Genomic DNA, 17,811 nt, shown 5'->3' on the forward strand with positions numbered 1-17,811 from the left:
TTAAATATTTTTAAGTCAGATGCATGGCCTATGCAAAAAAGCTTTGATGAATGGCCAGTGAGGTCCGAAACATGTCAGCTATGTTTGTATCGATGCTGTTTCCGTGGACCTTCCTTTTCTCTTCCTGACCTTGTACAGCTGTGCCCAAAAACAAGATTGATAATTCACATTACCATGCCAATGGGTTGATTATTCAAATTTGGATGTGTATCCCATTTAGTCTCTAACAAATAATACACATCATTGTTTTAAAAAATTAAATAAATGAGCGTGCAATTTTTTTCAACACCTATCAGGTGTGATCAGTGCTGGTGCAGAGCTGTACAACAGGTCAGTGTCTTGAACTGTTAAAGAGAACCCGAGATGGGTTTGAAGAACATTATCTGCATATAGAGGCTGGATCTGCCTATACAGCCCAGCCTCTGTTGCTGTCCCAAACCCCCCTAAGGTCCCCCTGCACTCTGCAATCACTGATAAATCACAGCCTCACTGTTGACACACAGCGTGTCGCAGCGGGCTGTGTTTTTCTCTATAGTCTGCTGCTCTCCCCACCTCCTGCAGAACTCCAGTCCCCGCCTGCGTCCCTTCCCTGCTCGCTGATTAGAGGGAAGGGAGGGGGGCAGGGACCGGAGCTCTGCAGGAGGCAGGGGAGCAGCCGAGACTGACACTACAGATGTAAACACAGCCACACAGTGCGGCTGTGATCTATGTCGGATTGCAGAGTGCAGGGGGACATTAGGGGGGTTTGGAATACCAACAGAGGCTGGGCTGTATAGGCAGATCCAGCCTCTGTATGTAGATAGCATTCTTCAAACACACCTCGGGTTCTCTTTAAACAAATAACTGTTCAAATTACACCTTATCAGAGGTGTAATGTTTGGAGTGAAACTCTGTGGAATGGTAAAAGCTGTGATATATCTAACAGTCAGTGACCCAAGTGAAAATTTCAAAATTGAATAAAATTAAGCTAAATTTTTAATGAGATGGACAATGGCCACAGTATAACATCAATAGCATGTTGGATGTATATAGTAAGTAAATATGTACTAAATAAGCATAAAATAACATTTTTTAACAGGCTACAGGTGTATTTGATGCATATAAGTATTTTTTTTTGTCTTTTTGTTTCTTATATGTTCAATTATCCAAACAGCTTCCTTACGTCTGGCTCTACAACTGCACTTCGGGATACTTTCACGCTGTAGTTTTTCTTGTTGTACAGAGATTTAGTCTGTGGATGTTTGAAAACCCTTTTAAATCCATACCGCTCCACATACGTCTCTACCTCCTGCATAAAAACACATTGACAAACAAATACTTCATATTGACTACATTAATAAGTTGCCCACCACAGGTTATTTCCCCTTAAAAGCCAGAGCATTTTATATATATATATATATATATATATATATATATATATATATATATATATATATATATATATATACTAGCTGATGGCCCGGTGTTGCCCAGGTATGTATTTGACTGGTGTTGGCTCTGGCCACTTTTTCTAACCCTAACACACACACAATTATTCAATGAGCAAGTTTGTGAGCGTTGTAGTCTTTGGCATCAGTAATTTGCATTGAAATGAAACAAATCTAATTGGCTGTTTGTGGCTCCACCCCCTTTTCTGAATTTGAACCCCAGTCACCTAATGGCCAACTGTAGCAGGTTTGAGGCTTGTGCCATTAACAGTGCAAGAATGGCAGCAATTAAATATTCCCTTTGAAAATGAATAGGTGAATTTTGATTGGCTGTTGTAGGCTCCACCCACTTCTCTGAATAGTAATCCCAGTCACCCAGTGACCAACTGTGCAAAGTTTGAGAACTCTGCCATAAACAGTGTATGAATGGCTGCTGTTTACATTTTCCCAGTGAAATTTGTATTTACCTCCACCCACTGATGACCCGGCATTGCCTGGGTATGTATTTGGCTGGTGTTGGCTGTACCCACTTTTTCTAACCCCTCCACACAATTATTCAATGACCAAGTTTTTCCCAGTGAAATTTGTTTTTGGCTCCACCCACTTTTTGATTATGGGAATAAAAAGTATCCTATATGTTATTCCAGGTAATGTACTATGTGTGTGCCAATTTCATTTAAATCTGTTCAGACAATTTCATCCAAACTTTCCAATTTATAATATTAGTAGGATATATACAGTGTATATCCCTATACATAATTTGCAAGTGTCCCTGCGTCCGTTATGTCCCTGTGTTTTTTGCACTGCGCATGTGCAGGGAGGGACACAGAGACACTGAGGAAAGCTGAGGAAGGACGGGGCCAGAGGTGGCGGGCGTGTGCGATCGGCGGATGCGAGCTCATGCACGTGGCGGGTGCGCATGCGCAGGGACAGACCTAGCCTGTTTTTAAACGGTCTAAGGTCACTAGTGTATATATAATGTGTTTATGTACCCTTTCCCTGAATATAAGGAACTCTCTTATATTCTTTGGGGGGGGGGGGGGGTGTAATATGTGCTAGGGCCTATTTTTTGGGTGGGAGGGGCTTACTCTCTGTAGGTGCTTTTACTGTATGGGGAGGTGTGTGGTCTCTTACCGCACCTCCCTTGTGCCTGCGTCCCCCTTCATTCCTTGTAACTGATCCGGTGATCGGCATAGCATTGAAGCTGTTCGGGGCGCCCTTTCATTCTCATGCTGATGCTGTACACATGATCGCCTCTGCGCCCGCGCTCCCCTCTTGTCATAAACAATGTGCATCCGGCTGATGCATCCCAGGCGCATATTGATAATGACAAAAGGGGAGCAGAGGCGCAGAGGCGTCCTTGCGTACAGCATCAGCGTGAGAATGAAAGGGCGCCCCGAACAGCTTCAATACTATGCCGGTCACTGGATCAGTTACAAGGAATTAAGGGGGATGCAGCCACAAGGGAGGTGTGGTAAGAGACCACACCCCTCCCCATACAGTAAAAGGGGGGGAGGGATCACTTGTGTGCTGATTTGTACAGCACTGCAGCTAGGCCTTAAATCTGTAGTGGCCTATTTTGTAAAAAAATGGCCTGGTCACTAGTGGGGTTTAAAGAGACACTGAAGTGAAAAAAAAAAATGATGATATTATGATTTGTATGTGTAGTACAGCTAAGAAAAAAAACATTAAGATCAGATACATCAGTCTAATTGTTTCCAGTACAGGAAGAGTTGAGAAACTCCAGTTGTTATCTCTATGCAAACAAGCCATTAAGCTCTCCGACTAACTTGGTCGTGGAGAGGGCTGTTATCTGACTTTTATTATCTCAACTGTAATTGAACTGTTTACTTTTCCTCTGCTAGAGGAGAGTTAATTACTTCACAGACTGCTCTGAAAGACTCATTTTGAATGCTAAGTGTTGTGTAATCTGCACATATTATAGAGTGATGCAATGTTAGGAAAAACACTATATACCTGAAAATAAAAATATGAGAATATTTTCTTTGCTGCTAATCTTCTAGTAATTATTCATTGTACACAACCAATTCATTATATCATATATTTTTTTTCGCTTCAGTGTCTCTTTAAGCCCAGGGTCCTCAAATGGTTAGATAGAAGAGGGGGAAATAGGTGGTTAAAATGAATGAGGGATTTTTTTTTTTAATTATAGTATATGTAGGTGCATTTTTACTTTTTGGCCACTAGATGGCCCCACTCTATCCAGTGTACTGAATAGTGGTGTAATACTGTCACCACAGGCATCTCATTGATGCAGTTGCTCATCTACTACTACGGGCACTTTGGTCAGCTTTGGGAACATATGTTCCCATTCACTGATCAGTACCCTGTTCTGGCGGGTCGTGGCTTCCTGAAGTGAAGTCTTCAGTGGCATAGATACACAATACAATGGTGCTGTACCGGTTAAGTATAAATGTGTAGAAAAATTAGATTTGCTACAAAGTAAAACAGATTAAAGGCCTGAACACATGGACACTCTTGTGTCAGCTTTTCATCATGTGTAACATTGATGTATTGCTGAAAAGCAACCCCGCCCACCCCTTAGTAAGGGCAGCCAGAGCCAGGCAGGCGCCAATTGCCGGAGCCAGGGCAGGTTCTATACGTTTTTCTGCCGGAAGCAAACATTGTAGTAGGAACTCTATATATAGACAGAGTGCCCAGTCAGCTTTGAGGCACTTCCTATGCTCTGTGATGTGCATGGACATATGAAAGTTTCATGTTATCATGCATTTCTATCCTCTGCATTACCACATGGCTGGATGCATATTTACACATGACCCAATCAACTCTTATGTTTCTGGGCTGTTTGCAACTGAAAATGAGTTCATTTTCAAGAGTACCAAGGCACAGGGACATTGGCATGTGCATTATTAGTATGCACGAGCCCTCAGATCAAAAAACTTCACAGTCAGCCATCTGTACCTACTGTATAGAGTACGCAAAATGCAAACAGAAGTACTCCATACATATGCATACATCACACACAGCCAGGGTAAAATACGTTTCTACAGCTGTATATGGAACTAGGGGAGAAACACAGCTATGACAATGGGGGATTGGGGTACTGTAGGTAGAGATGTGGCGAACATCTCCAAATCCCTGGGGCTCTTACTACTTCTGGGTCGCACTGACCCGGAGTAGTACGCCTGAGCTGCCCAGCGGAGAGCGTCCTAGATCGCGATGCTCCTGTTGCCGGGCACTTTCTGCGCGTGTGCGTGACGTCATGAACGACGTCACGCTCATGCGCAGAGAGTGCCCGGCAACAGGAGCGCGATCTAGGACGCGCTCCGCCGGGCAGCGCAGGCGTACTACTCTGGGTCAGTGCGACCCGGAAGTAGTAAAAGCCCCAGGGATGTTCGCCGGGCGAACAGTTCGCTGCATCTCTAACTGTAGGTACCCCCACACTACAACCACCCAACAACCTCATCAGCACAATACAGATAATGTCTGCTCACTGTGCAAGGTAAACATGTGTATTTGATATAGACATGACCCACAGAATCATCACCCACTACAATGGTTCCATGCAAATACGTGTGTTACATTTGTTAACTTACATTTGCCAGTGGCCTGCTGTGGGGCATCAGATAGAGATTAATTGCATAGTCTTTGTGTTCTTGCACATTGCTCCCAATGACTTTGGAAAAGAGCAGAACCATCCCATGATATGGAATGCTATTTAAGATTTTGTCCTCCAGTAGCCTCCACGACTGCAACAACAATCCAATGGGGGAGAAGGAAGGATTCTCCAAGACAACATAATAAGGTACAATCGTGGTTGGCGTCTCCAGGACCAGGTTTCCATCTTTGAAGTGGACACACTGGATCCATGATCTGTCTCCATCAAAGCCTTTAGTTTTATCCCAGTGACAGGAAAGGAGAAGAGAAATCATAAAACATGGAACAATGCAAAAGGCAATTCAAACCTTCATTTAATATTAACTACAAGGTTTCAGCTTTCACAAAAGCACATTACTCTTTGTGTTCTTACTCCAACAGGTCTACAACTCTGCATAAGTCTTCACCTCCCGATCAGTACATCTCCACACCAGTCATTAAAGGATACCTGAGCTGAACTGAAAGCAATATGAAGACTGACATATTTATTTCCTTTTAACCACTTAAAGAGACTCTGAAGCAAGAATAAATCTCGCTTCAGAGCTCATAGTTAGCAGGGGCATTTGTGCCCCTGCTAAACCGCCGCTATCGCGCTGCTAAACGGGGGTCCCTTCACCCCCAAATCCCCCCCCGCAAGACTTGGTCGTAGATTTGGTCACTCCTGGAGGCAGGGCTAACGGCTGCAGCCCTGCCTCCAGTCGCGTCTGTCAGCGGCGCATCGCCGCCTCTCCCCCGCCCCTCTCAGTGAAGGAAGACTGAGAGGGGCGGGGGAGAGGCGGAGATACGCGTCTGACAGACGCGCGTGGGGCAGGGCTGCGGCGGTTAGCCCTGCCCCAACCAGGAAGCGCTCCCCCGCTGCACCGAGGGGATTTGGGGGTGAAGGGACTCCCGTTAAGCCGCGGGATAGCGGCATTTTAGCAGGGGCACGCATGCCCCTGCTATCTATGAGGTCTGAAGCGAGATTTATTCTCGCTTCAGACTCTCTTTAAGCCCACAGGGTTGTTCATTTTTTGCATCTGAGCAACTTTCACCTCCAATTCATTTGTCAATAACTTTATCACTACTCATCACAATGAATTGATCTATATCTTGTTTTTTCCTCCACCAATTAGGCTTTCTTTGGGTGATACATTTTGCTAAGAATTAATTTATTCTAAATCCATTTTAACAGGAATATTAAGATAGAAAAGGAAAAAAAAAATCATTATTTCTCAGTTTTTGGCCATTATAGTTTGAAATGAAAACCCATGTATTTCATTTGCCCCGCTTATTACACCATTTAAATGATGTCCCTATCACAATTTATGGCGACAATATTTTATTTGGAAATAAAGGTGCATTTTTTCAATTTGCGTCCATCACTATTTACAAGCCCATAATTTAAAAAATGATATTAATATACTCCTTTGACATGCATATTTAAAAAGTTCAGACCCTTAGGTAACTATTTATGGGTTTTTTTATTGTAATTTTTTTTATTTTATTTTTATTAAAAGTTTTATTTGGGTAATTTTGTGTGGGAGGGAGACAGCTAATTTTTAATGTAAAAAAAAAAAAATGTATTGTGGGTGTAGTTTTTTTTTTAGGCTTAAGTTGTCCTGCTGATCCTCTGCCTCTAATACAATAGCCCCTGAACAAGCATGCAGATCAGGTGCTCTGACTGATGTCTGACTGGATTAGCTGCATGCTTGTTTCAGGTGTGCGTCAGACACTACTGCAGCCAGAAAAGGGGCGCAAGGAAAAGTGGGCGCACGTTTTTGGCAATAAAATTATTGTTATTATCTACCAATAGCCTTAGTTTTTAAAATGTGAGTAGTGTAAATTATCATAATGAAATATAGGTATGTATTAACAATATTTTACTACAGCTTAACCTAGCCCTGCTCTCTCACAGAATCCTCCCCCCTCCAATGTTTAACTGTAAGACCTCCCCACCCCCACCCTGGATTGTGCATAACCCAGGAAATTTCAATGGACGATTCGGGCTTCCCATAGGCACTACTGAAAATATTGTTATTAAGGTGCGCAAAGCAGAAATTTGGGTGTCTGATTAATATTGTTTTCAACATTAGAACATTAACCACTTCACCCCCAAAGTGGTTTTTACCCTAAGGCTACTTTCCCACCAAGACGTTGCGTTTTAGGGGACGTTATGGTCCCATAACGTGCCCCTAACGCAACGCATGGTGGTGTTGAAGTTGGACGTCAGATTGAGCCGCGTTATGCAGCTCTCAAAGCAGCCGCTCCAGGTTAGTGATGGGATCGGGATCTTTTTAAGGATTCGGATCATTTGAATCGGATCATTGAAAAGATCCGGATCTTTGAACCAAATCATTTGAATCATTTTACTAGGGAAGCAGACTGGGTGAAATGACTAGCAGGACAGGACTTTCCCTGCACTGTACATTCTATATGTTCCTGTTTCTTCCAGACAGACATCCACTGTGAGCTGAATCTTTCATTGTCCGGATGAGACCTCCTCCTCCTCCAACATTACTGAGCATGTGCAAACAGTCTAAAGCAGCCCATACACTCAGCCGATTTTCTGGCCGACCGATCGATCGCGATCGATCGATCGATCGATCGCAAATCGGTTGGCCAATCGACCGATCGACGGCCGATTTCGATCGATTTCGATGGATTTCCATCGAACTAGCAGGGTGGAAAATTTAGGTCGATCTGATGAGATTGCTTATCAGTTTGCATTGGCCTTAATGGAAATCTGATGGCAAAAAAATGCCATCAGATCGAATTTCAACAGATTTCAAACTGAAATCTATTGGAATTCTATCCTGGTAAAAAATGTTCTAAAAACGCATCAGATAGATCATCAGATGCATTTCTTATCTGTCTGCTGCCAATCTGACGAGTGTATGGGCACCTTAACGCTGCTTAGCCCAGTATAACGTACAGCATGCAGCACTTTGTTTAAACGTGCTGCGTTACAATGTAACGCAACGTGTGCACTGTGAACAGCACATTGATTTTAAAGTGCTGTGAGTTAGGCTGCATTACTGGCTGCTGTAACGTGGGACTTTAACGTCCCACTGTGAAACCAGCCTAAGGGCCCTTTTCCACGCTAGCGATTGCTGAATCGCAAAACCGGTTATTGCCCGACATTTTGCGGGCGCGATTTTGCTATGCTATGCACTGCATAGCAAAATCGCGGCAAATATCGCTCCGCCGCGCGTTCGCGTTCGGGTAAAAAACGAATCGCGGTAGTGGAAATGACCTACCGCGATTCCTATGTTAAAAAGCAAACCGTAGTGATTGTAAAATCGCTAGCGGTTTGCGACTTTGCGATTCAGCCAGCGCAAACGCGCTGGTGGAAAAGGGCCCTAAAGGAAAAGAGCGATTTTCACCTTTCAGTGCCCATCCCTTTCAATTGCCAACAGCTTAATCACTACTAATCACAATGAAATAATCTATATCTTGTTTTTTTCACCACCAATTAGGCTTTTTGGGGTTGATATTTGTTTTCAGTAATTACTTTATTTTTTATGCATTTTAAAGGGAAAAACAAGGAAAAAATGAAAAAATACACAATTTCTCCAATTTCATCCCCTATAGTTTTAATATAAACACTGTACATAAAACCCACACATTGTATCTGCCTATTTGTCCTAGTTATCACAAGATTTTAATTTTCTCCCTAGTACAAAGTATGGTGACAATATAGCATTTGGAAATAAAAAAAAGTTAAAAACTATAATGTTATAATGTTCAAAACAATAAAAATATAAAAAAACTATAACATAATTTTCAAAACGATAATTATCGCACGCCCAAATTTCTGCTTTGGTTGCCTAATAGCCGATATTTGTATTAGCGCCTATGGGTTGTCAGAATCATCCATTAGCCGCAGGTGCCAAAACTTCATGCTCTGTGTTTAGCGGGGCTTAGATGCTTTCCTTGCATTGAAGGATATCCATGATGATTATAATATTATTTATGGATTTATATAGCGCCAACAAATTACTCAGCGCTGTACAATAAATAAGATTACAGACAATGATAACGGGGTGACCCAGGACCAGACCGAGGCAGAGGCGAGAGAGGCTCCAGCCTCAGGGCGCAGTGTAGGAGGGGCGCAAAACTCACTCAGCTATCATTCCCTTATTGTGTTTGAAGCAGAGATAAATAAGAAAGGGGGATATATGACAGTGACTGCAATTTTTCACCTTTTGCACTGGCGGCCAATTGCCACCAGTCCCGCTGTACAGCACATCCACAACTTGGCTGTGTAGATGTGCCCCCATTGCGCTCCCATAACCGGGAGCTGTACTAGTGTTGAGGTGTAGAAAGTTCTAGGCAATGGGAGCGCAAAAGGGATTTGCACGTGGCTGGACTGTGCATGCGCTGAACAGTGGGACTGTGGAGACTGGAGGAAGAGACTGGTTAGCAGAAAATTAGAGCATCCCGGGAAGGAAAACAAGGGAACCAGCACCTAAAGGGGGCTGAAAGAAGCCCCAGGTAAGTATACAAGCTTTAATTTTTTTCATCTTAGGTACACTTTAAGGCTCCATTCACAGTGGTACAAAACCTTCCACACAGGAATGTCATACCGGTCCTTCGAGGGCCGAGGCCCTCACAAATTTTTGACACAGCTCAAATGAATTGATGGGTCTGAATCAGGAAAGGTGTGGTCCATCAGGTAGAACACATTCCTCTCTTTCTCAGTCCATCCTAAACACTGGCATGGATCTGGCCCTCCAGGCCTGGAGTTCCACACCTGTGGTTTAGTATAATGAACGAAATGGATCGAAACAGATCCAATGCAATGCAATAGGATTTGTTCTCATCAGTCCTTCTGGAATGAATCTGTTTGGTCTGTTCTGACAAGCAGAATGCAGTGTTGCATCCTGCAAGATTTTTCCGGATTGGCCAGATGAAGCAGATGCCAAACGGAATCAGTGCTATCCTATGAGAACGGACAATGCTCCTTTTCATGACGCTGCTCGTTGACTACATTTAACAAATCACTCTCCTGCTCCCCCCATATGAGTCCTCCACTGCTATTGTCACTTGGCCCATACATGAAAGAAATGCCGGTATACAGACCCCAGAACGCCATCAGAAGCATCAGGTTACAAATGGTTTGCAAGAGACCAATGTGAATCACTGGGTGTTTTGCAGAGGGCTGTCGGGCTCTGGGATTGGTATACTGGCATCTCTTCCGTGCAGAGGACCCCAAATATGACAGCAGCAGGTACCGAGCAGGAGGCGATGTGAAAACTAAACAAGATATTAAAAAATGCTATTGTAACAAAATGATCCCTTTAACCCCCTTGCCGTTCCAATTATGTCGGCAAGGGGGCGGCACAGCACTTTTTAATTTTTTTTTTTAAATTCATGTAGCTAGCCTAGCGCTAGCTACATGATAGCCGCTGACAAGCGGCATCCCCCTACCTACACCGATCTCCGCCGGCGCTCTTTGCAAGCAGGAAATCTCGTTCAGAACGGGATTTCCTGCTCGGCTTCCCCCGTCGCCATGGCGACGTGGTGGGATTACGTCACCGACATCATGGACGTCAGAGGGAATCCCGATCCACCCCTCAGCGCTGCCTGGCACTGATTAACCAGGCCGCGCAAGGGGTCTGGAGGGGGAGGGGGCGGCGCGGCGGGTAGCGGCGAATCAGCGGCGAGCGGCGGCGATCGAGATATGCACGCAGCTAGCAAAGTGCTAAATGGTGAAAATCGGCCCAGTGGGGCCTGAGAAATTCTCCTGCGCAGGTTACCCCGAGCTGAGCTCGGGATAACCGGCAAGGAGGTTAAATGGAAAATGGATCACTTTTTACAAGATCGGTTTTTCATCTGGGACAGTGTGACTCTGACCTAAATCACAACTGCATGTAAGCCATTCTGGGTCACTGAGTTATTGTTACACTGAATGAACTGCAGAAATCTTAGGGCTGGCTCACATGGACGGCAGGTGGCCTGGGGGTGGCCAGAAGCTGCGTTGTCCTGTCTCATTCGGGGTGGCGGTACAGCGATCGTTGGCTTCCCGTCACAATCAGCATTTCTCATCCCAGCAAAGGGACATGAAGCCGCGGTGGATAGGTGACCTTGGACAATGCATGCGGCTTCTAGGGCCGGCTGAAACAACGTGTTAAAGAAGGATCGAAATGCCACGTTTGCACAATCGACGGTAATCGACGGTAACCGCGCGATGCTAAATGCTCCCATTCACTTGAATGGGAGCATTTAGCTGTCGAGTCCAGAATACTTGGTGGTAAACGCCGCCAGGCATCCGAGTGAACCAGACTTTACTAACAACAAAACTAATGTTCAACTTACGGTTAACTGAGAGTTTTCTTGACCTTGGCTTACCTTGTAAACACAGATAGTGAGGTAGATAGACTGCAGACACTGAATAAGGTTCCCCTATTGTTGTAATGTTGAAGAGAGGACTTATAGTTTCATATGCCTTGATCTGATTATCGAGGAGATCGCTGTAATCACACCATGAATCCAACTCATACTCAATGATCACTGGACGTGTCACCTGGAACTTGATTCCTGTCTCTGAGCAGCAGAAAAGGCCGATAGTTCTCAAAACCAATCTGAAAACAAGATAAGAACACACCCCTAATCACAACCTCGGCACACCCCTAGTCACACAAACCATAAAGATTTCATAAGAACCACACTGGTCCTATCTATGCTGGTTATCCAGTGGCTGGATAGTGTGCTGGCTAACCACTTTAGCCTTCAGTGTTTTTTCACCTTATGCATCTGAGCAAATTTCACATTTAAGCGCTCGTCCCATTCATTTGCCAATAACTTTATCATTACTCATCACATCTAAATGATCTATATGTTGTTGTTTTTTGCCACCAATTAGGCTTTTTGGGGGGTTATATTTATTTTCAGCAATTACTTTCTTTTCTAGGGTTTTTAAGGGGAAAAACGAGATAAAAATGAAAAAAAATACACGATTTCTCCATTTCCATCCACTATGGTTTTAAAATAAACAATGCTACCATACATAAAACCCACACATTTTATTTGCCCATTTGTCCTGGTAATCCCAACATTTAAATTATGTACCTAGTGCAATGAATGGGGATAATACATTTTTTGGTAGTGAAGATGTATTTTTTCTGTGTCATGTTTCTTGTTTTCACATTGTACCCTAGCAATAATTACAAGCCCTCATTTGCAAAAATAACAGTTATACACCCTCATGGCATACATATTTTAAAAAAAGCTGAGTCCTTAAGGTGATATTCTTTGTATTTGGTTTTAAATTCTGTTACTTCGTTTTATTTTTACGAGCTTTTTATTTTGGTGCTGAATATATGAAAATAAAAAAAGTATACCTTTTGATTCAGTTTGTTACTAAATGTAATTCACAAGACACAGGCCTCAACTGAAGGTGGTAAAACAGAGGAAATCCACCTGCTGGCCAAGCAGCAGTAACCCTGTGTTATCACTCCCAATAGAAACCTGCAGCAAGTCTTCACTGTGATTAGGGATGATCGGAAACAGCAAATTTCGTTCCGCCGGAAATCACAGATTCCGTCAGTGTTAAATTCCGTCGCTATGAAAATTCCGACCGGATTTGTACAAAAGTCCGCAGAATTCTGGATTCTGTCGGAAAAATAAAAAAAAATCGCTAAAGTAACCTTGTTTATCCTATATGGTAGCCCATAGTCCCTATTAACTCCTGGAGGGAGGAGCGTCTCATCTTCCAGGGAATTGTAGTATTTCAAAAGCCAGCTTACATACCGTGGCTGGGAATTGAACCCAGGTCTACAGTGTGTGGTAGGTATCTGACTTAACCCCTATACTACCAACACTACATGCTGAAGCCAGCCTAGCATGTACCATTATGATCAATCCAAGAGAAAAAGTAGCGTGCTTAAGGATTTGTAGTATTTCAAAAGCCAGCTTACATACCGTGGCTGGGAATTGAACCCAGGTCTCAGTGTGTGGTAGGTATCTGACTTAACCCCTATACTACCAACACTACATGCTGAAGCCAGCCTAGCATGTACCATTATGATCAATCCAAGAGAAAAAGTAGCGTGCTTAAGGATTTGTAGCATGTCAAAAGCCAACTCACCGTGGCTGGGAATGGAACCCAGGTCTCAGTGTGTGGTAGGTAACTGACTTAACCACTATACCACCAACACTATATGCTGAAACCAGCCTAGCATGTACCATTATGATCAATCCAAGAGAAAAAGTAGCGTGCTTAAAGGGAAGGTTCAGGGAGGGTGGGTAAAAAATAAAAATCAATTTCCACTTACCTGGGGCTTCCTCCAGCCCGTGGCAGGCAGGAGGTGCCCTCGCTGCCGCTCCGCAGGCTCTCGATGGTCTCCGGTGGCCAGGGTCTCCGGTGCACTGCGCAGGCGCAGTAGTTCTGCGCCTGCGCAGTACAGCCCGGCGGACGTCCGATGACGTCAGCGCGCCGGCGTGGGACGCAGAAGTGCCGGGCCTTGGAGCGCAGTAGAGCCCGACCTGGCAGCCGGCCTGGCCAGGTCGGGTCGGCCACCGGAGACCACCGGGAGCCTGCGGAGTGGTGGCGAGGGCACCTCCTGCCTGCCACGGGCTGGAGGAAGCCCCAGGTAAGTTTAAATTGATTTTTATTTTTTACCCACCCTCCCTGAACCTTCCCTTTAAGGATTTGTAGCATGTCAAAAGCCAACTCACCGTGGCTGGGAATTGAACCCAGGTTTCAGTGTGTGGTAGGTAACTGACTTATCAACTACACCACCAACACTACTCCAGCATGTAGTGTTGTTGGTGATATAGTGGTTAAGTCAGATACCTACCACACACTGAGACCTGGGTTCAAATCCCAGCCACAGTATGTAAGCTGGCTTTTGAAATACTACAAATCCTTAAGCATGCTACTTTTTCTCTTGGATTGATCATAATGGTACATGCTAGGCTGGCATCAGCATGTAGTGTTGTTGGTGGTATAGTGGTTAAGTCAGTTACCTACCACACACTGAGACCTGGGTTCAATTCCCAGCCACGGTGTGTAAGCTGGCTTTTGAAATACTACAATTCCCTGGAAAATGAGACGCTCCTCCCTCTGGGAGAAAGGGAGAAAATAAATGTTAATTCTGTAAAATTCCGCAAAATTAAAAAAATTTCTGCAGAATTCCGTTTTAGAGGTATAGCAATTCCGTTCTCACCGGCGGAATCGGAATTGGCCCAATTCCGACCGGAATCCAGCGAGTATCCCTAACTGTGATCAGCAACACCTGATAACTGCTGGCCAGCAAGTGGATTTCCTCAGCTTTACCAGCTGCCATCCCGACATTGTCTTCACAATTCATTTGGACTTTTATTTCAGGACTTCTATCAGTGAATATCAAGGATTATACAGGAATGAGTTCCTGTTGCTGCCCTCTTTAGTTCCGACATACAATTTGTATAATGTCATTTGGAGGAAATATATAATAGAGTAATGACAGAATTTGACAAATATGTCAGAAATATCTGATCTACTGCATGCTTGTTCAGGGTCTATGGCTAATAGTATTAGAGGCAGAGGATCAGCAGGATAGCCAGGAAACTGGTATTGCTTAAAAGGAAATACCGTATATTCCGGCGTATAAGACGACCCCCCAACTTTTCCAGTTGAAATATAGAGTTTGGGATATACTCGCCGTATAAGACTACCCCTCTTCCAACGCACACCAAATTAAAATTAAAAAATCATGTACTGGTGCTCTGTATGAACAGATACTGGTGCTGTACTGTATGTGTTACCCAGTATATAACAGTATATAGTCAATTGACTTGTTGCATTGGTCAACTCTCCTTAAGTAGACTGGTCAGCTCTTCTTGTCTACCTGTTTATCAGAGCGGTATGGAAGAACAGATTGCGCTCCCTCAGCAGGGAGATCTGAGAGGCAGTAACAGGATAGGGCGTATCACCCCGCATCAATGACACCCAGCATATAAGACGACCCCCAACTTTTCAGAAGATTTTCAAGGGTTAAAAAGTAGTCTTATACGCAGGAATATACAGTAAATATGGCAGCCTCCATATACCTCTTACTTCAGTTGTTCTTTAAGTCCAAGGGGCAAGAGGAAATACATCCTTACTAAACATGTTGTATGTAGTTCTATCACTTACCACACTTACCTATACATGTTTCCACTCATTTCTGGGGTTACTACATCAGCTGAGTCCTCGGCCTAATACAAGAATACATGACAATAACTTATTAAGGTTCAAGAATCAGCTATAGTGAACGGACAAAAAGTAGGGATAATAAAAATTACACCCTGTAGGAAGGCGCCTTATTTGTGGCTACAAGCACTATTAGGCACTGCTATTTGGCCAGAGGAAGTGGGTATGCACCCACGAAACGCGTTGCCAGTGCAATAAAATTCTATTAATACGTGAATTTGTCTTCATTGAGGTAAGCCACCTCACTTTTTTCATTTTATTTGTTTTTAACGTATTTTATCTGCTCTGGGCGCCTCTTCCCCCTTTACCTTCAGCTATAGTGAAGTTTATTGAAGAAGTAAAGAAGTATTGCTATAAATAGGTGCAATCATAATATGACATTCATTCTTAAAATAGAAGGTAAGTTCAAATGTAGCATCTATAATGCATCACATTGGTACTAGTGTTGCTCAAGAAGTATCCAATTCAGTTTGCAAGCACTTTGGACAAATAAAAAGAAAAAAAAAAACTATGAAAAAGTAGTTCGTTAGCAGTGCAGAAAGTGTGTGCGCTGCAAATTATAATCTACTAGCAAATGAGTGCCCATTGGGCACTTGCATGTCCATGACTAACACTGGATGTGCCACTAGAAGGGACAAAGCCATATGGGCACAAGTAACCTTTATTATAATGCACTGTAAAATGTGCTAAAATGGCACAAACACAGATCTGCTATAAACATACCCCCACTCAGGGGCGTAGGAATACCCATAGCTGGCATAGCAGCTGCTATGGGGCCCTCTGCCAGTAAGGGGCCAAGTCCATGCTGCAAAGGACTCCTTCTTTCAGTAAAATATATAATAAGTACCCTCTTGCAATTTCCTACTCCCCACTTTCTTCCAACATGCAGTCACATGCACACACAATCGTCCCCCCTCGCTAAGTGCCGCAGACATGTGAAGGAGGACTATTTTGGCGTATGAATACCTCCTTGGCTGGCCCGACACTTAATCTATAGTTCCAGCCAGGGAGGGGTGGCTGCTGCTGTTGGCACAGCTCCGTGCGGATCCAGGCAACATTATGAATGTGTAAAGTCCTTCCCCTTCTGTAAGTTTCACTTTGTTAGAACTTTCCTCTGTCTTGCTTGATTGGTCAGTTGCTATTTGCCTCCGTCTGTTATGCATGGTACACACCATGCAATTTCCTGTCAGTAGAATCGATCGTTTTCGACAGTTGGATATGCACTCCACTCCACTAACCACATAGGTTCACTAAAGATGAGCGAGCAGAGGCGGTAGTTGAAGCAAGTGCATTACCCAAAGCCCAGAGGCCACAGGCAAGGGTCCTTTTGTGTAATTTTAGCTTTAGTGTTTCCCCCAGGTCCCCTATTTCTTACAAACTAGTGGACGTAACCAGATTGCCGTGAGCAGGAAGTGGCCGTTGGTCTATGAGGATTCCCACTGTCAGTCTGCAGCAGATCCGTATGATCTGTTGCGGTAAGGTTATGCAAATTTGGAACCTGTACAAAATTCACAGAACATTAACAAAATGGATGACTGACAGAATTAATGTAGGTCTATAAGAATGGCCAGGGTCCATTCTTCCTAGGCTTGTTGACATTAGTGTTGGGCGAACAGTGTTCGCCACTGTTTCGGGTTCTGCAGAACATCACCCTGTTCGGGTGCTGTTCGAGTTCGACCGAACACCTGATGGTGTTCGGCCTTTTAGTTCAAGTTCGCCCGAACTACTCAATGCCCCCCGAACAGGGCCCTGTTCGCCCGAATACGGCCCCCCTATGGGGTCGCAGGCATAAGGGGGGAGCATGCCCCGATCTCGGGGGGGGGGGGGGGGGGGGTCGGAAATTCCCCCCACCCCCTCCGCTAGCGCTCCCCCCTCTGCCCGCTTCCCCATAAACAAAGTTTGTGGAAAGTTAATAGTACCTGGTGGCTGGCTGGCAGTGACTAGGAGACGCGTTGAGGCCGGGCAGCGGGCGGTTCAGCGGTAGTACCCTTGTGGTACTTCCGCTCTTTCTCTGACCTCACGTCCTCTGCATACGAGGGTACGCGTCACACGTACCCTCGTATGCGTCATCACGTAGAGGACGTGAGGTCAGAGAAAGGGCGGAAGTACCACAAGGGTACTACCGCTGAACCGCCCGCTGCCCGGCCTCAACGCGTCTCCTAGTCACTGCCAGCCAGCCAGCCACCAGGTACTATTAACTTTCCGCAAACTTTGTTTATGGGGAAGTGGGCAGAGTGGGGAGCGCTAGCGGAGGGGGTGGGGGAATTTCCGACCCCCCCCGTGATCGGGGCATGCTCCCCCCTTATGCCTGTGACCCCATAGGGCCCCCAAAAGCGGCATGTTCGGGGGTCCCATTGACTTCCATTGAGTTCGGGGTTCGGGCCGAACATGCCGAACATCTGGCCCATGTTCGGCAGAACCGACCTGAACCCGAACATCCAGGTGTTCGCCCAACACTAGTTGACATGCACTTTCCTGCTCTGCTCAGGCCTCTTCTGTGCATTCGGTGGCCTCAGGTCCTCCGCTCAGCTCCACTGCATGGGACACTCCGCCGGTGTATATATATATATATATATATATATATATATA

General features: G+C 44.7%; 1 protein-coding gene across 1 annotated transcript in view; it reads right to left on the reverse strand.

Moving 5' to 3' along the window:
- LOC137504584 (NACHT, LRR and PYD domains-containing protein 1a-like) overlaps positions 1-17,811 on the reverse strand; it is a 51,172-nt gene that overhangs the window by 14,660 nt on the left and 18,701 nt on the right. The window contains exons 4-7 of the mRNA XM_068233165.1: positions 15,175-15,227; positions 11,397-11,629; positions 5,006-5,298; positions 1,163-1,288 (exon numbers count right to left, since the gene is read on the reverse strand). Coding sequence (XP_068089266.1) covers positions 1,163-1,288; positions 5,006-5,298; positions 11,397-11,629; positions 15,175-15,227 — 705 coding nt within the window. The remainder of the gene's footprint in view (positions 1-1,162; positions 1,289-5,005; positions 5,299-11,396; positions 11,630-15,174; positions 15,228-17,811) is intronic.

Source organism: Hyperolius riggenbachi, chromosome 4 (assembly GCF_040937935.1).
Source record: "Hyperolius riggenbachi isolate aHypRig1 chromosome 4, aHypRig1.pri, whole genome shotgun sequence".
Taxonomy (NCBI): Eukaryota; Metazoa; Chordata; class Amphibia; order Anura; family Hyperoliidae; genus Hyperolius; species Hyperolius riggenbachi.